Source organism: Myxocyprinus asiaticus, chromosome 29, assembly GCF_019703515.2.
Source record: "Myxocyprinus asiaticus isolate MX2 ecotype Aquarium Trade chromosome 29, UBuf_Myxa_2, whole genome shotgun sequence".
Lineage (NCBI taxonomy): Eukaryota > Metazoa > Chordata > Actinopteri > Cypriniformes > Catostomidae > Myxocyprinus > Myxocyprinus asiaticus.
In genome coordinates this window covers 6044721-6065277 of record NC_059372.1, presented here as the reverse complement: position 1 = coordinate 6065277, position 20557 = coordinate 6044721, and the positions used below count along the sequence as shown (strand labels likewise).

General features: G+C 39.7%; 1 protein-coding gene and 1 long non-coding RNA gene across 8 annotated transcripts in view; one reads left to right on the top strand and one right to left on the bottom strand.

The window, feature by feature from the left end:
* Positions 1-20557, top strand: part of LOC127420299 (cyclin-dependent kinase-like 5) — a 73612-nt gene that overhangs the window by 9531 nt on the left and 43524 nt on the right. For all 4 annotated transcript variants that reach the window (XM_051662483.1, XM_051662485.1, XM_051662482.1 and 1 more), the window contains exons 2-3: positions 1435-1649; positions 11040-11074. In XM_051662483.1, the coding sequence (XP_051518443.1) occupies positions 1586-1649; positions 11040-11074 (99 nt within the window). In that variant the 5' untranslated portion in view covers positions 1435-1585. The remainder of the gene's footprint in view (positions 1-1434; positions 1650-11039; positions 11075-20557) is intronic.
* Positions 1-20557, bottom strand: part of LOC127420344 (uncharacterized) — a 60072-nt gene that overhangs the window by 7533 nt on the left and 31982 nt on the right. The gene's annotated exons all lie outside the window — the stretch shown is intronic.

The window sequence follows — 20557 nt, the reverse complement described above, 5'->3', positions numbered from 1 at the left end:
CCCATTTTTGGACTCCCACGATTGGCATAAACTGCAACAAGGGGTGTTGAAGTCAACTGATTTTTGTAATAGACATACCTATCTCTGTGTAAAAATTAAATATTGATGCTACCACCTTTCAAAGGTAATTTTCTTGACCTGTAGTTTTGCTCCAAAATCATAGGTGAAAATTGTCATTTTCACCCCCTTTAGAAAATAATGTATTACTCATTAAATATTGATCCATGGCATTAAATATTTTGGTTTTCATAATCATTTATGTTTATCTTTCATCAGAAAAAGTATTAACAAAATCTAAAATTTCAGCCAAAATTGGACTGATTGGTCAAATTAGGTTGATTTGACATGGAACATCCCCACTATCTGTGGTTTCAAGGGCTATTAAACAGCAATAGCTATAGCTTTTTAACCATGGATTACTGATATTTGTTTGTCTCTAAAAAAACTTGACCATCTCAGCAAACATAAGGATGTTTAAAAAGCTGAGGGTGAGCAAACTATCCCTTAAGTAATGACGCAGGCCGATTTAACCATCTAGTTAAACGTATCAAGGTTTTTATGTATTTGTATTCCATTTTTGTATTATATTTTTGTTCCACATGTGTTCTGTGGTCTGTATGTGCCTCATCTGGTTAATCTAAACTCAATTCTTCACCTGTTACATGAGCTGTTTCTTATTCTGCTGGCTTTTAACTCTCTCTGTTTGTGTTCTTTACTTACTGTATCAAAGCGCTGGACAAGTTTAATCTTGGCTCTCTCCTTCAGTTCAATCTCTCGCTCTTTCACGGCACTGAATACAGTTCTGCTGTTGACTATTTATAGCTGAATCCTAATTATCTGTGACCCACACACACAAATGCTTATCACTGCCACCACATGTGAAACGCAACAAATTTGCCGTGAGGAAATAAAGAGTGTTTGCTTGTCTGTGAGATAACGTAGTTGTCGTTTGTATTTTGCTCAGATGTTTGTTTAGGATTCGTGGTGTGTTTTTAGATTTCTGGTGGTTTCCTATGGAGAGCTTTTGGTGCAACTTGATGTAGTCCATCTTGCGTTTTCCATCTTGAAAATGGAACTACTGTATAAAAACACCTCTGAACGGTCCACTTGTGTTCTGATCATATTAGCCAAATACGACACTGATGTGACCAGATTACATTTACATTTATGCATTTGGCAGACGCTTTTATCCAAAGCGACTTACAGTGCACTTATTACAGGGACAATCCCCCTGGAGCAACCTGGGACACAATGGTGGTGGCTGTGGGGACCAGTTCAGTGCTTTAGCCCACTACGCCACCACCACTCCATGGTTATTACCTTGAAAGTGCCATGGTATTACCATCTGATGCCATCACTGTACCATGGCATTATGATATTCAGGTTTGATTAACTCTTGAGAAACTGTTAATGTAATTAACTATATTTCCACAGGTGCAGGTGTGCGCTGACAGAGAGCATCATGTTCAAACGTTCACGGTGATTCGACCCATGATTCCACACCAGGTCGCCCCATGCCAGCCCATAACCATGACGACCACTCTCCCCAGTGAGCACCTCCATCACTTGGCGAACGTTTGACTGGATGCGTAACCCCGCCTCCGGTGATGTCATGCACAGGTTTGAGGTTCTTGGGATTGTCGGGGAAGGTGAGTACTGCCGAACTTGACTGGTTTTGACAATTATAAGTAAAATGAGGCAGAAAATCCAGGATAAAAAAATTCCCTGAGGATATAGGCTTACTACAAGCACAATTCTTCCTAACTGTGTCATAAATCTACAGAAGTAATCTGCATCAACTGTCATGACAACAGCGTTCTTTTTTATTTTTCCTTTTTATTTTCTTCCCCCATCTTTTGTCACAAATGCTATTTATGGATTTTATGGCCTTTTATGAAGCACTTAATTCATTTGCCTATTTTTCTTCTAAGGCAAGCCTCATTATTAATATTGCTCATGTAACCGTTCCTGCTCAACCTGCTCCGAGTGGGATTCGAACCGGGGTCTCCGGCATGGGAGGCGGGCGTGTTAGCAAGGAGGCTAAAGGCTACAGCCTCTAGTGCCTCTTGAGGCCAGGGGAGTGAGGTTTACACATACTGCACAGCTATCACATACTAGCTGGCTCCCGTTACACTCACCCCCCTAAATCTCACTCTCATCCGGGTCACGGCACCACTGTAACCGTCCTGCTCGATCCGCTCCGAGCGGGATTTGAACCGGCGTCTGCGGCATGGGAGGCGGCCAATCTAATGAGGAGGCTAAAGGCTACAGCCTCTAGCGTCAGTCACTAGTGTGCCTCTTGCGGCCAGGGGAGTGAGGTTTACTCATACCGCACAGCTATCACATACCAGCTGGTTAGGTTAGATTTGAATAGGTTATTTGAACTTGTCCTGCACTGTTTGTTCCACAGACATGAATAATACCTCTAATCATGCAGCTTGTTGAGGAGATGTGTACTGTTACTTTACAAAGCGATCAGACTTAGCATATTTACCTGGAGGACAACAAAGCTGGTGAAAAAAAAATTCCCAAAAGGATGGACCAGAGACATTTCTAGAGACCAGAATATCATAGATGCTTGAGGGTGGACTCTTTTGAGATGTGCCAGTAAGCAACCACTCAGAATACCTCAGAAACCACGTAGCAACATGCTAGTTTCTTCAGAAAATGTAAAACTCTAGTTTCTTTTATGTATTTTTTTACATTAGATGAGATATGGTGACTATATTTGGCTGAATTGTTTTATATTCTGCAGTCACTGGTCTCGACTGTTGCTTGTGCGTAAAGTGTAGAAAGACTTTAACATGAATGTTGCATTTTTAAACATCTTGTTCATAACTTATGAAATTGTCTTAAATGGGAACTTAAAGGAATATTCCGGGTTCAAAACAAGTTAATCTCACTCGACAGCTTTTGTGGCATAATGTTGATCACCACCAAAAATAATTTAGACTCATCCCTGCTTTTCTTTAAAAAAAGCAAAAATCGAGGTTACAGTGAGACCAGTTTTTGGATGGTTTAAAGGCAGAAATGTGAAGCTCATAATTTCATAAAAGCGTGCATTAATTCTTCTGTTAAAATATGTGGATTACTTAAGCTGTAAAGTTGTTTAAATCATTGTTTGTACGGCCGTTTTAAGGTTTAAGAGGTTTATAGCCAGGGTTGGGGAGTAACGGAATACATGAATACAAATATAAGTAACTGTGTCCACTACCGTTGGTAACCAGAATACAGTTACATTCAAAAAGTATTTTGATTGCTGAAGAAATTACTTTGCACTTTATTGTCGTTTGTTTAATTTAATGTTTAGACTATTCAGTTGGAAAACATTTATCCGTATAAATGATGCGATCTGAGGAGATTTTAAACAGCGGTGAAACACTTTCTTATGATGTGTTACATTCATACGATCGTTTTTACACTCTTGACATGATGTCATTGAGGAACTTTCCCTTGGGAGCTTAATAGAGTAGTTACATCGTGTTTCTACAGCTAAACTAAAACAGTTTGAAACATAAGTCCAATAAATACACGATTACATGCCTTGTCAATTTTTTTTATGTGATTAAGGTATTTTTTACAAGACATGCTAACCAATGTAGCCTTTAACATCATATAGAAAGCTACAAATAATATAAGCCATTTTTGTACTTTATTTACTTGTTTATAGTCAAAACAAGTGAAAAATCTGCCAGTACTGAAGAAGCAATCCAAAGTATTTAGAATACGTTACTGACCTTGAGTAATCTAACGGAATACATTACAAATTAAAAATTTTTTTACACTAAAATTATGTTAACAAACATACTGTTTATGTTTTTTGGCTATACTTTTGAAACAGTGAATATTTTAACGTTTATGGATTGACCCCATTCACTTCCATCGTAAGTGTCTCACTGGAACCCAAGAAAAGGACGGACGAGTCGAAATTACTTTTTGTGTAATCAGCATTATGCCACAAATGCTGTCGATTGAGCTTGACTTGTATTGATCCCGGAATATTCCTGTTTGTCTCCCGACAATTCTATGGATTTTATGCTGAGGTGTGTAAAGTCAACCTCTCTCTATCTCTTTCTCTCTCTTGTTCTGTACATTTTGAATGAGGGTGTAGCAAAAGTCTCAGGAGATGGGGTTATTTTTACTCTTCCATCTATCTCTTACACACCGATGCCCCACTAACACTGCAAAGAGTGTAATCTGTGTGTGTGTGTGTGTGTGTGAGAAGTGCTGGTGGTGTGATCGCTGGATGTGTGCTGTGTCTTTCAGATGTTTTTCCAGATCCAGAAAATGAGTCTAAACTTGTCTTAGGTCAGTCTACAGCATTCTGCTAATTAGATTTTTATATCATTTGAACAAAATGCAAGTGGTGATTGCCTGTGGAGAACACACCGCCATAATGCTAGTTGTGGAGAGTGTTTTTTTAGTGTGTTGCTATGCAGTAACTAGAGTATTCTGAGTAGTGGCTTACTGGCCCAAGTCAAAAGAGTCCACCCTCAAGTCTCTATAGCTGCTTTTCCACTATCAGGCCAGTGCGAGCCAGGGCTATCAACTGGCCAGGCAGGGCCAATAACCTCGGACCTCAAACTGCAAGCCCAAAATCTATCTTTGTCCCACCTTCGGGCAAATAGCCCTGCAGCGTTGCCCTATAACCCGCCCTTAATATGCCGCCCTGGTGCCAACGTCACACACCCCTCCCATTTATCAAGCAAGAGGGAACTCAAGCTGAGGTATCATGTTATCCAGTTATCTAGAATATCGAGTTACTACATTGTTTGTAAACATTAGCTAGCTAGCAAGATAAATTAGCATTAACAACTAACCAGATGTAACTGCCATGGTGTCTCGAATGGTCTCTCCACTGACAGCGGGACGATGTCCCAATACACCATCCATGATCTCAAAACATGATCTTTGGGCACTTCTTTGTCCATTGTGCATTTTAACGGATTTGTATTGTGTCTGCAATTTTTTAAATTTTTCACGAACCTGTACCATTGTGCGCTGGATACACAGCCTGGCAAGTTCGGCGATCTTGGTGCTGAAACCGCTGACCTGACTCGACGAAACACCGCCTTTGACACTGACCCCGCCTCAATCCCCAGTTGGCCTTGTTTCGCCCAAGAGTAATCGGCGGGCCAAAGGCCATTGTCCCCGAGAAAGCCCAGAGGTGGCATGATGAAGCCCCGGAAGTGACAGTGGGAACACAACTGGCCCTGGCACACACTAGCACACCCTCATTTGACCCGATAGTGGAAACGCGGCTTATGATATTCTGGTCTCTAGATACAGTATGGCTCGGAAACCTCCTTTCGTCTATTGTCTATAGGCTTTTTTACCCGTTTTAGGGGTTTGTTCAAATCACTAATCATAGGTACTAGTAATGCGTGCCTTAGCAAACACCACTAATAATGATTTTAGAAGGAAATTATTGTTTATTCATATCGAAAGCTAATCTGTGTTGGAAGGAAAGTGGCACACGGCCAAGAAGAGCGATGATAATTATAATGATCACGAGGATGGAAGATTATGTGATATAATCCGGATTAGCACATAATAATGTAGAAATAATCTGAGTGCATGATTTTATGCTCTCAAATTGATAGGGAGTGTGTGTTTGTGTGTCCATATACATGTTTGTATTTAGCATAGTGTGTGTGTGTGTCTGGCGTGTTGTGTATTCAGCTGTCAGTAGATCAGTTTCTGGTCTCTCTCTGTTGGCCGTCAGTAGTATAATCTCTTGTCAGATGTTCTCTCTTCTCTTGAATTCCATCATTCTGACAGACACCATGCCACACTGACGCCAACGTTTACCCTCTCACCGCTCAAAGCTAAATGAAAATCAGTCAATTTCATAGAGATTTACTCCATAACCACATTCACACTGCAGCTAGTTGTCACTCCTCATTTAATTTGGTTCTGTCCACACAGAGTTTGGTTGTTTACAAGAATGACAAATGCATTCTACAACCCAATTCACTGTCGAAAAATTGAGAGAGTGGCATCCACGTTTACTTTAACTGTACATAGTGTGTAACATCAGTTGGCCATCATAAACTGTGGCAAAAAATGGCAAAACTGTTGCCATCTATGCATGTTGGGGAGTAACTAACTAAAAGTAGTGATGCTACTAATTTAGCTACATTTTTCAGTAGTGTGACAGCTCAGCTATTTTCACTATAGTGCACTACAAAAAAAAAAAACAACTCTTTGGCTGCACTTGATTAAATTGTGTACAGGGTTCCACTTGTTAGGGCCCGAGCACTGAAAGTGCGGAGGCCCTATTGTTCTTCTAAGGATTATTATAATAATAATTATTATTATTAAGTGGGGCTCTGTAGCGCCCCCTTTAAAATGGGCAAGTAACAGGCTCTTTGTAGCACCCCTATTTTCACCTACAGTCACCAAACTTGGTGCATATATAGTTCTCATCAAGCCGGACAACTTTTATAATTATAGTCATTAGCTCCGCTCAACAGGAAGTCTGTCATTTTTGATTTTTTTTTAATATTGCAGTCTCTGAACTTTTAAATACTCCTCCTAGGGGATTCAAGATACTGTCATGACATGTAGAGAACATTATGCCTAGACATTGAAGATGCTAAATTGTGAACAGATTTTTTTATATATTGAACAGTGTTGCCATTGCAAGGCATTAAATTAATGGTGAAAAATGGGAAACAGGAAGTGTATTTTATCTTCTGTGTGCAATGTATGATTTAGATCAAAATTGAAATGTATGTTTAGTCTTGGGGGCTAATAACATGGATGTGACTATTTTGGGTCATGGCCATAGCGCCACAACCTGGCAGCATGAAGCGTGGCTCTTACAACAGACGTTAAAATAGTCCTCTTATATTTACCCAGATTGCTTCAGAATTGTTTAGAATAATGTAGAGCAACAAGCCTCTTTTTCCAACGAGTAGCGCTGTAGCATCACAAAAACTACATTTGTCACATTATATTGCGAATGCAGAAATGGAGCAGAGGGAGTAATTAAACACAGATACTTAAGTCGCCCTTCCTCTCTCATATGTAGTGCTGTGAAAAACAAATAATTTAACTGAATCAGATCTTTCAGACAGTTCATGTAAATGAAATGATTTTCATAGGTTTAGCTTTTGGAACTCCGATTCATTTTAGTGAGTCAGTTTGTTTGGTCGGTTTATGTACATGAACTAGTTCACACAAATGATTCTCTAATTCACTTGAGCCCTGCACAGCTTTAAAGGGTGTTTTGTCTTCTTTTTTTGAAGTGAAATATTTAGTTAATTGCTTCTGTTTATCACTATATTTCGATTCTGTTATATAAAATAGGGTGTTTTCTAGTTTTATTACTATATATTGAGTATACATTTATAAGTTAATTAAAATGTCACCCTATTTAAATATACACTCACTGAGCACTTTATTAGGTACACCTGTACACCTACTTATTCATGCAATTCGGCCAATCATGTGGCAGCAGTGCAGTGAATAAAATCATGCAGATACGGGTCAGGAGCTTCAGTTAATGTTCACATCAACCATCATAATGAGGAAAAAATGGTATCTCAGTGATTTGGACCGTGGCATGATTGTTGGTGCCAGATGGGCTGGTTTGAGTATTTCTGTAACTGCTGATCTCCTGGGATTTTCACACACAACAGTCTCTAAAATTTACTCAGAATGGTGCCAAAAACAAAAAAACACCAGTGAGTGGCAGTTCTGTGGACAGAAATGACTTGTTGATGAGAGAGGTCAACGGAGAATGGCCAGACTGATTCGAGCTGATAGAAAGGCTACGGTAACTCCGATAACCACTCTGTACAATTGTAGTGAGCAGAACAGCATCTCAGAATGCGAACCTTTAGGCGGATGGGCTACAACAACAGAAGACCACATTGGACACTTTATTAGGACCATTGTGTTCCTAATAATGTGCTCAGTGAGTGTAAATGTATGTTCATTGAAATGTCACCCTATTTAAAAATATATCAGGTGGTAATATTTAATTCTGCAACCAGAACGTCTGAACGCGAGACACCAAAATGTTAACCATTAACCATTGCGAGTTCAGGAATTACTTGTATTGTGTAAACACATGGAATGATAATTTAGGGGATTCACTCCTGCATTGTGTACGTGGCATACTGCATATGACCTTAGCATATTGGACGATGTCAGAGTTGTGGCGTGTTGAGCTGTGTTCATGTGAAATCCATCTCGTGAAAAAATCAGATCCCCATTCTCACCTCTTTTCCACATAATTTCCTATACTCTATCCCCCATTGTTCCTTGTTGAGTCTTTGATGATTTCATGTTGAATGCTCTCGTTACATGAAATCCACAACAAACACTGGTGGAAAATCGTGTTGAATTTTGCACCACTAAAAACAGGTCACAGAAGTCCACTGTTGTGCCAGTTATGGGTTTATGGCCTCTTTTTTTTCATATTTCTATTCCAACTCTGGAAAAAGCTGGGCAGGACTGACACATCGTGAAGATTAGCCTCTTTCACATGAGTTTCGAGACTCATTGTCTTGTCACATACAACACACTTGCACAAACACGTCATTTATTTATCAGCTAAATGGTCAGAGGTGCATCTAACGCTCTTTCAGATTGGCTGGAGCTCCACACGAAATCCGCAATGGCAAATTCGCCGCCACCGGAAGTCCATCGTGGGAAATTCACGGCCACGTGGATTCCCATTGAGATGACTGAATTTCGCCCTACAGAATTTCACCGTGCGAAGAGTATGTGACCGCGCCTTTTAAACTCTGAAAGTGGTGTAAGCGTCCGGAGAAAGTAAATAAATAAATAAAAAATAGAAATGTTGGCGTTAGTCTAGAATAATCTTTTAATATTTGTTCTTTAAAAAAAAGCAGTGAAACTATTTTGTTTTAAAATATCATTAATATTTAAAATACTTTTGTCCACCAAAAGTCAGGTTTGCAAACAACATGCAGGTAGCCATTTTGTTGTCATGAGACACGAACACCATAAAACCGAGACGGCTTCTTTAGACTCTCATAACTGTGTGTTTTAAATATATATCAGAAATCACACATTTTGTTCTGGTCAAATGGAGGAACCCCAAGAAAACGTCTTGAAATTTGTGACCCAAATGTAATGATATTTGTAAATTGTTTTTTTATTTTTTTACCTTTGAAATTAATGATAGTTGTGCTTTCTTGCATGTATTCAAGGTGCAAGGAAAGTATTTTAACATTTTTCCTTGATGGTCACATCACTTTTAAAGTCATTAAATAAATTTTTTTTGCAGAAAATGCCATAAAACCTTTTCAGATGTATGAAACCAACATTGACACTAAAGTTACATTTGTTCTAAACTAGATTTCTCACTTTTATCATCTCTGACAACCTCATTTGGCAATGACCCACCTTATTTCTTTTAGACTAGTGACAAAAACATTTACCTCACTTACATTTTCTCAGACTGTTTCTCGTTTCATTTGTTTATTATATGACTCTCATATCTTCATGTCCTGAAGTCCAGCCACGCAATTTGATTCATTGTGTGTCCCTCCTATGTAAGTCTATGGGATTTGTTCACCCATTTTATTGTCCACCAGGTGAAAAATGTCGTCACTTAATGCATTAGTGAAAGAATTGATAAAAACTTTAATCAAGTACAACAGCATTCTTGCTTGTGAGATATTGCTTAAATGTAATATAAATATTTAATTATTATTATAATTTATTACTACATTGAATATTGCATTTTATTATACAGTGGTATTACATTTCTGTCACAGTTTCTTCAATTTCACGTATCTAGTTAAATTGGGCTTTTATTTTGACGGAAAGCCAAATAAAGCATTTTGATTTTGTATGTTTTTGACAACAGCTTCACACCTCCAGATAAGCAGATCACTATATGGCCTAATGTGATTATTAAACCGTGAAAGGCTGCGATTTAATTCTTTATATATTAGTCTGCATGTGCTGCACGCTTAAAGTTTAATGCACGCTCTGCTGTCTGTAATCTATTACAAACACAGAGTGCATGTGATGCATATGATGAGGTGTTATCAGTGAATCAGCGTGAGCAAAAAAAAAACTGCGCTTTTAGCGTCCACAATTCATTCTTATTTAATTTGCCCTCAGACTGTATATTTATTTAATTAAATCTCAGCCTTTCGTGGTTTAATTGTCACACTAGGACATGTCACGATTTTAATTTGATTGAGCATTAATACATTAATTTGATCCCAAATATGTAAAAATTCCATGGCATTCCACGTTTAATAGTTAATTGCTTCATTTACGTTTGTATGGATTCCGCGATTCCGTCTATGTTTTCGCAATGCAGAATTCATAGGGCCCTAGTAATAGCACACCTCTCTTCAACAAGCCGCATGATTTAAGGTCTCATTCTTATTCGTAGAACAGATGAAGTTGCCTTAGCAAATGAGATTCCCCTCGGATACCAGCCCAGATCTGTTGGATGGGTTCCTCACTTGCACTCAGAATTGCAGCTCCTAAAGGACCATAGATTTGTGCCACAGATAGAGCTGATATCATCTACAGTGCCAAAACCGTACCACAGCCTAACACACAGCCTGTAAACAGGCACACACAGACACTTAAAACAAAAAAATGGCTCTCGTTTACGCACACCTGTGTGCCAGTTTGTGGATTGTTTGGGCTAAACGTGCTTATGCAAGATTTTTAATGAGTTAGCCTGATTAAAAAAACTGTTGGCAGCAATTGGATCCTCTGTTGCTTTTGTGTCCCAGAGGTCTTGAATGAAAACAGGATGTTCTTACACCTCTCTTAAAATCTCTCTCTCTAGATGTGACAGCAGGTAAACGTGTAAATTAATGCCTCATTTTTACCATGCTCTACTTTCAATCATTTTATTCGGCATACAAATCACGCTTTGGCGTTTTAGACAGGTTTTGGCACATTGACATGCATTTGGAGAGAATCGTGTTTACAAAGACACAGTAATGACTGGTAATGAGTACTGAGTGAAAATCTGACTCGTAAAATCTGTTTTTTTCTCTCTCTCTCTCTCTCTCTCTCTCTCGCAGGAGCTTACGGTGTTGTCCTGAAGTGCAGACACAAGGTGAGTTTTCTTTATAGTTCTCGATTCTTCACGATGGAGTATCTTAGAAAGACTTACATTAAACTCCATTTATTTAAAGGAATGTACGTACAGAATTCATTCAGTATGTTTATATTAAATACAACGAGTTAAAAACATGTTGCGCGTCACTCCTGTCTTTTGCCGCATATGTGCGCACAACGCCGGGGCCAATTTTAGTTTGACCAAGGAGTAGGCTATACATGCTTGACGAAGCCGAGCTACAATCGTATTATCTACAACAAGTCTGTTAGTTTGACTTTTCAAGAATCGGATTGGTGCGTTCACTGTCGGACTAAAGCCTTTACACAACATTTAAAAAAGACGAATTATTGTTTTAGTCCAACTGAACTTTGTAGTGTATTTAAACATACTAATTAGGCATGTGATGGTATCAGATTTTCACATCAGGATAATTGCTGAAGCTTTTATTATGGTATACAGTATTATCACAGTGTTGAATTACATTACAAAAACGTGTTGAAAGATAAACAAACTTTATTGTTGTTCTCTTAATAACAAGTTGAATTATGTTTTTCAATACCAAACTGGCTTTTTAAATGAACAGAGAACGAAGAACATTTAAAAACAAATGCATGTTTTTTCTGGATAGCTAGCCAGTTGCTAATATATAGCTAGGTGCTAGCTACAAATTGAATCACTCACACTGTATGGCAACATACGATTGCATTGTGTTCCAACTTGAACTTAATATTGAAATGATCATTGTGCCACATTGCCATTATTAATTACAGGACTTACTATTAGCTGATTACAACTGTATTACAAGACGCATATGTCATTATATAGCTAGCGGCGTTTTAGCTAACTACTCTTCGGACACTTAAAAGCAAGCTACACATTATCTGCAAATGGCAACAACAGTTCACTTTCTTTGTTGTCTTAGTTGTCACTTAGCTAGTTGTCTCTTAGAGTTTTGTCTCTCAGTTCTCAAAAACAGTTAGAAAACTAGCAGAACTGTCACAACTTACATTTATCTCGCTACATTGCACAGGATGATTGTGCCGCAGATGAGTGAACATGTTGTAGGTGTTCCTGTGTTTTGCTGCCACGTGTATTACACACAAAGGAGAGCCATCTTCGAACAACAATCGCTCTGTATTTTAATGAAACCCAAAATACTTCCACACTTCCGACTCAACCCTTTTAAAAGGCGGATAAAAGTTTGGCTGCATTCCTCCTTCAGCCATGCTTCTAGTCCAAGTTGGTTTTGTTTACATCAGAGTGCGAATGTGACACTCATGCCGCATAAACCCAGTGTTGTGAATCTTGATTCGTTGATGGAAAAAACTACTGTGCCATAATACAAATCTAAACAATTTGGCTAAAAGGTTATCAAGGATTATTTAAGTGCCCATGATAACAATAATGTGCATGTTAATTACTGTGATATACCGTATTACCGAATACATCACATGCCTAACGCTAATACACTAATTACGCCTCATATGAAGCCAGCTTTGCTGGACTTTACATTGGGGCTATGTTTGGAATGGCGTACTATGTACTAATTGTGAAATAAGTAGGATGTAGTATGAATATTGTGTTAGGGATTTGTCAGGAAGAACCCAAATGCACACTACCAAAGTCTTCAATAAGTCTTTTATTTAGACAAAAACAGGATGCAAAAACTGAACACAAAAACTCCCGGACAGAGGTCAGACGGGCAGAGGAGCACATGGACACAAAATAACAGAAAAGAAAGAACAGTACATACACTATATTGCCAAAAGTATTCGCTCACCCATCCAAATAATTGAATTCAGGTGTTCCAATCACTTCCATGGCCACAGGTGTATAAAATGAAGCACCTAGGCATGCAGACTGCTTCTACAAACATTTGTGAAAGAATGGGCCGCTCTCAGGAGCTCAGTGAATTCCAGCGTGGTACTGTGATAGGATGCCACCTGTGCAACAAGTCCAGTCGTGAAATTTCCTCGCTACTAAATATTCCACAGTCAACTGTCAGTGGTATTATAACAAAGTGGAAGTGATTGAGAATGACAGCAACTCAGCCACGAAGAGGTAGGCCACGTAAAATGACAGAGCGGGGTCAGCGGATGCTGAGGCGCATAGTGCGCAGAGGTCGACAACTTTCTGCAGAATCAATCGCTACAGACCTCCAAAGTTCATGTGGCCTTCAGATTAGCTCAAGAACAGTGCGTAGAGAGCTTCATGGAATGGGTTTCCATGGCCGAAAGCACGCCGCCACTGGACTCTAGAGCAGTGGAGACGCGTTCTCTGGAGTGACGAATCACGCTTCTCCATCTGGCAATCTGATGGACAAGTCTGGGTTTGGCGGTTGCCAGGAGAACGGTACTTGTCTGACTGCATTGTGCCAACTGTGAAGTTTGGTGGAGGGGGGATTATGGTGTGGGGTTGTTTTTCAGGAGCTGGGCTTGGCCCCTTAGTTCCAGTGAAAGGAACTCTGAATGCTTCAGCATACCAAGAGATTTTGGACAATTCCATGCTCCCAAGTTTGTGGGAACAGTTTGGGGATGGCCCCTTCCTGTTCGAACATGACTGCGCACCAGTGCACAAATCAAGGTCCATAAAGACATGGATGAGCGAGTTTGGTGTGGAAGAACTTGACTGGCCTGCACAGAGTCCTGACCTCAACCCGATAGAGCACCTTTGGGATGAATTAGAGCGAAGACTGCGAGCCAGGCCTTCTCGTCCAACATCAGTGTCTGACCTCACAAATGCGCTTCTGGAAGAATGGTCAAAAATTCCCATAAACACACTCCTAAACCTTGTGGAAAGCCTTCCCAGAAGAGTTGAAGCTGTTATAGCTGCAAAGGGTGGGCCGACATCATATTAAACCCTATGGATTAAGAATGGGATGTCACTTAAGTTCATATGTGTCTAAAGACAGATGAGCGAATACTTTTGGCAATATAGTGTAAGTGTCAGGATCCTACAAGTAAACAAGAAACCAGACAGAAGGCAGGATGCAGACATACTGTGCACTTGGGCTGGGTATCGATACAGATTTTCCATTTTGAATGATCATTTGAATGATCTGTATTATTTTTTATTATATATATATATTATTTATAATTATTTAAATATAACTATTAATAATGATTTAATCATTATATTTTGAATTATTGTTATCTGTGGGGCTTTCTCAGCAAATACTTATGTATGCAATTAATTGCGATTGTTGATGTAAGAAGCACCCCTAGCATAGAGTAAAAGATCGAACATGTTATTTTAAGAATCAATGTCAGGGGGGCCTGGGTAGCTCAGCGAGCATTGGCACTGACTACCACCCCTGGAGTTGCGAGTTCGAATCCAGGGCGTGCTTAGTGACTCCAGCCAGGTCTCCTAAGCAACCAAATTGGTCCAGTTGCTAGGGAGGGTAGAGTCACATGGGGTAACCTCCTCGTGGTCGCTATAATGTGTGGTTCTCGCTCTCGGTAAGACAGTGTGGGCCTCCACACGCGCTACGTCTCCGCGGTAATGCGCTCAACAAGCCACGTGATAAGTTGCGCGGATTGACGGTCTCAGATGTGGAGGCAACTGAGATTCGTCCTCCGCCACCCAGATTGAGGTGAGTCACTACGCCAACACGAGGACTTAGAGCGCATTGGGAATTCCAAATTGGGGAGAAAAGGGGAGAAAATCAATATCGGGACTGTTCAAAGGAAGATCGCGATTATATGCAAAATTTCTGTAGGCCTATGCATGTAATTTCCTAGCCGTGATAGCACACGTACATCACCCAGAAGTGAGGCGTTATGGTTTAAAATGTTCGTAAATCTGATATTTACCAGATGTTAATTAGATTGTGATGCTTTCCAGATGAAACGCTCTTAAACAGACATCTCAGAGATGTACGTGTGCTATCTGGGAGATGACCGACTGGATTTGCCAAAATGGATAGAACACAACCATAGCACACTGTGTGGAATACTGTATCAATTTCCAGTGTGATGAATGAACCAGCAATTATATCTGACACGTGCCACAATGCTAGGGTGTTATTGGGGGTTGCCAGCGTGCTGCTGTGCTGTTGCTAGGGTGTTCCGGATGGTTGTAAAGTGGTTGCTTATTGGCAGTCTTGTTCTGTCTCTGGATATGGCTCAAATCCCTTTTTCCCGTTTTTGCCAATTTTTATTGTCAACCAAGTAAAAATGGTCCATTTGCCACATGAAGCATACTACTGTTTGAAACATTTATCATTGCATACTGTTTTCAAATATAGTATGCCGTATGCATTGTATACTGTGCAGTTAACAGTACACTAGTTTCCATTGCCAACATAACCAGCGGTCTCAGAAACGTATGGTAACAGGTTTGAGTTCAGTGCTGTTGATGTGACATATGGTGGTTTTATCTATTAATATCTCCTCCGGTCATAAGCAGTGCTGGTCTGTTACCCCTTGGCTGTCACACAGATGGTCTCGCTGTGGCAGTCTTGGCCTCGTTCTGTTAAACACGACACAGTTTCCCTCTTTCTCTTCTCTCTCTGATGTGACCCGCACAGACAGAGTTCACGCCATCTGCCGCTCACACCTGCAGTCTTTTCCTGTTGAACAGCTGTGTGGAACGATGTTCACTCGACGGCTAACCAAGTTAGCTCAGGAACTGGACCGAGTTCATGTGATGTTCTTTGTTATGGCTGCGTTTTTTGTTGTGGGAATAGTGCAAAGAGAAATGTGTGTTGATCCAAAATTATGGAGCTGAATGAAAGTGAAATTGACTCAGAGCCATGGCATAGTGGTTAGTGCATATGCTATGTTAAACTTTAACATGTTCTGTGCAGATATGTGAAATGAAAAGCTTCTAGTTACACAGGCTCAATTTTATGTTGTTGTGTTTTGAAATGTGTGAGAACGCAGTTTATAACGCATTCTCAGTATTGCTGCATGGAGTGCTAGCGTAGCATAGCGGACATTAGCATAACCTATCTTCTACCACCAGTTTTCTGTTTCAGGTCATGGCGGAGCAACACTTCTTGCTGAGCAAGTTTTTTAAAGTTAGTTAATCTGTCAACACGTTTATAGAAAGCTTCCTGAATAAAATCTGGTTTAATAGTGCGGACATTTGAAGGTAACTTTATCGCCCCCTTGAGTACTGAGGTTTGTTTCCACCACAGTAACGCAAGTAAACGCAACTGTGTGCAATCTGTGCCGTACACAAATCTATATAACAGTTGGTCAGTTTATTATATTTTATGTATTCATAGATGGATAGAATATAAACATGTTATATTATTAAATGTAGGATGCTAATGGAAATCTGTGCTTTTAACTGAAATATAGATTTGCCTTGGATTTGTAATTTTATAAGGAAATTGTTGGGGGGGTATGGGGGTGGCATGAGGCACGAACCCCCCCCCCCCCCCGAGGAACGTTCTCATTTACAATCACCATCCCCGGCGTACCCGGTCAACAACTTTGGGGGCGTCTTGAAGCAGGTTTCGCCCAGGGCGCCATACAAGCTAGAACCTCTACTGACAGGGTGTTATGGTTACTTACTGGCCCAATAGAGCCCAAGTATTCTATTCCCTAGACATGCTTTTAGTCCCTATACTTCAATATAAATCTATGGGATTTTTTTCTCTCCATATGTTTTATCACAGTCTAATCATTTAAAAAGTAATAGCCCACCCCTCCTAAACATACCACACGATCCTCACACATTGCGAAATGAAAATCGAAACACTTTTACTAAAGCACATGACTTGTAAGGCGATGCATTTTAAAGTTTGCATTACACAACCAACTGCATTTACTAGCTTGTTCATGTGCAATAAAATTGTGCGGTAGCTCAACTGATACAAAGGACTGGGGTGCGAGTCCTCAAGAGCATGCAAATTGACATGTATGCAGAAAGTGTCACAGAAGCAGCACAAAGTTACATGGTGTTTTTCTTGTCACATTTGCTTTTTATGACACTGTCGGTTAGGGTAGGGAGGTAGGGAGATAGAGCATTAACCTAAAAAAAACCTAATCTGTTTGAGAGAAAATTTAACTCGCTTTTAGCGCCACACAGTGGACGTTTCATCTCGGAATTGCCGTGAAACGTGTAACGAACCACGTAATGTCATTTTGCAAATAGGTTCATTAACAATTTTAATGAGATCAGGCTGCATAAGTAGGTCAATCTTTGCCCACACATAGTCATATCAACAACCATCCAGTAATTACTCTGACTTCTTGGTTCATTCAAGTCAGACATGACGAAATGAATGATTTGCAGTTCAGTGAGTTTTTGAATAACTTAAAAAACCAAAGTCCACAATACGGAACCACGTAATATAGTTTTGCAAACATCTCGCCACAGTCACGTAATTTTCAGGAGATCAGGCTGTACAGTATATTTACTTTTTACTAAATACTATGGTAAAGCAATTGTATCAGACAGTAACAGGGCCGTATTAAGGTACCACGATGATTGGACGGTGTTACTATGTGATGATGCGCTACACGGACGACTTTCGTTGTTGCGCACGTCTATGTGTTTCCATCACCGTCTTCCACTGAACGCATTTACATGCACTCCTCCTGCGAACGCTGTCAGTGGAGCAACAGGTGGTGGATGCTGCGAATGGGCCCCTGGGAGTTGTGGGCCCCCCTGCAGCCCTGGTAAGCCTGTGCGTTAATGCGAGCTTGGACTGCAATGCCACGGTACTTTATGATTGCCATATCCATTCACCATGGTATTTTACATCGTGCTCCAGTGTACTTCCAAAGAATACCATGGTCCTACAATGGTACTTCCAAAAAACATGGCAATTCTATGAATCTTTTTGTTTGTGAAATTTCAGTGTGTGTGATGATAGTCTGATATGACTTGTTGCAAGAATAGGATGAGATTTATGACAGCTTCAAATCTGGTAAACGGTTTTAATGGCATTTATAGGAAAGCTTTTTAGCCTGTCCCTGATATCTGGGTTTTAGTTTGTGTCTGTTACTGAATTCTATACATCAGTCTGAGCATTAACGCCAGATTACAGCAACAACTCACTGTAATTACACTCTTGCCCAGTTAGTGTGTGCATGTGTGTGTTCTCTCTAGCTTGTTCATTAATGAACAAATGTTCCACAAATGAGCAGTCCCTGTCTGCCAGTTAAGGTGGCGCAGATCTGCATGATATACTGATGTGACTTTCATTTTCTATGCTTTTTAGGTCAGCCATGTAAGATTTGAATGTTTTCACTGAATCTCTCATGTGTGTAGTAGGTCTCCTGTCGTCTGTCTGTGCGAATCTGACATGCTTGCGGGTTATTTTTACTGGCGGCCGTGTTGGAATCCAGTGAAGTGAGAGTAGAACGATGTTCACTCGACGGCTAACCAAGTTAGCTCAGGAACTGGACCGAGTTCATGTGATGTTCTTTGTTATGGCTGCGTTTTTTGTTGTGGGAATAGTGCAAAGAGAAATGTGTGTTGATCCAAAATTATGGAGCTGAATGAAAGTGAAATTGACTCAGAGCCATGGCATAGTGGTTAGTGCATATGCTATGTTAAACTTTAACATGTTCTGTGCAGATATGTGAAATGAAAAGCTTCTAGTTACACAGGCTCAATTTTATGTTGTTGTGTTTTGAAATGTGTGAGAACGCAGTTTATAACGCATTCTCAGTATTGCTGCATGGAGTGCTAGCGTAGCATAGCGGACATTAGCATAACCTATCTTCTACCACCAGTTTTCTGTTTCAGGTCATGGCGGAGCAACACTTCTTGCTGAGCAAGTTTTTTAAAGTTAGTTAATCTGTCAACACGTTTATAGAAAGCTTCCTGAATAAAATCTGGTTTAATAGTGCGGACATTTGAAGGTAACTTTATCGCCCCCTTGAGTACTGAGGTTTGTTTCCACCACAGTAACGCAAGTAAACGCAACTGTGTGCAATCTGTGCCGTACACAAATCTATATAACAGTTGATTATTAGTTTGGAAAAGTAGTGGGTTCAAGTTGTTAGATGTTTTTTTTTTTTTAGGGTCATTGATTTGTTTTGAGCTGGTGTGACTGGAAAACACCCAAACACAGAGAGGTCGTCAATATGAATGATTTAATACTGCAGTCTTGTTAAGAGTCCATGTCAGAGGTCTGTCTGTGTTTTTGCCTGTGTGTTTCTGTTTTTTTAATTTCGACCCTGAATTTGTTAATCATTTGTCTGACAGGTCAGTTTATTATATTTTATGTATTCATAGATGGATAGAATATAAACATGTTATATTATTAAATGTAGGATGCTAATGGAAATCTGTGCTTTTAACTGAAATATAGATTTGCCTTGGATTTGTAATTTTATAAGGAAATTGTTGGGCAAAAAATGGAAGTCCTATTTAATGCTTGTTTGCTAAAATCTAGAGAAACAACACTGTAATTATCCTAGTTTCCATCCTTTTTTCGCGCTATTTTGTTATCAACAAAGTGAAAATGCATAAAAAAATGTTTACGAAATTTGCCGTCTTCTGCCTGTTTCCATTCAAATGGCCTTTTATTGATAAAAATGGTGTGCGTGATGACGTCATGCCTAAAAAAAACACTTTGTCGCATACGTTTTGGTTTAGCGCAAAAGAAATCTGCCCTGAAGCCGTTTCCATACAGAAATGTGTGTTTATCGCTAATTCGACTCCCAGATGTCCCTAATTTTTTTCCTCTGAAGTTTTGGTAAAATGGGGAGAGTATTGAGACAATTCATTGAAATTAACCAGCTACTGTCATTTTAATTTCACAAATAAATGCAATCAGAAGGGAGCAGTTGCCCTTCTGATAAGACTGTAATATTGGTCCTGATGTTGCGCCTGTTGCAAGTTGCCACCGGTTCTGACCCGAAAACAAATCGTCATGGCCCTGTTCAAGCTGGAAACCTGCACCAAGTAGTGGGGGGAATTTTCGGTCTTAGTATAAGGACCATCCATCGATGTGTATATGCGGAGTGCGCAGCTATTCTCCATGCACTTGTTGATGTGAATGATATGAGATATTTGTGTTGGTACTCCTGGAAGTGTCATGTTTGCAGCATCAGATCTATATTCAGTTAAGATTAATCCATAACCACGTACGATAAATTGGCTTTCAAGGATCCTATACCTTGTCGTCATGATTAACACAGGCTAACGATTGGGGCAAATTCTGTCACGTGACACTACATTTTTGCGTTAATGCCAATTTTCTCTACAAAAAGTGTTTCCAAACCAGTTTTTCACAACATTTGAGGTATCGACATAGAGTTTATGCATTAGAGTTAAACGGAAAAATATTATGTCGACACTTGTGAAATTTTAGCGATAATTTGCGTTTCCATCAGCTTTATTTTGATGCGCTAAAACTTTTTTCGCAAAAAATCCTTGGATGAAAACATAGTTACTGTTGACATGATGGCTATACTATACTAACCAATAATGGTTATTTTAGTAAGTCATGGGCTATATGCGGAATAGAATAATCCATACTAATACATATATGTATACACAGTGGCAAGAAAA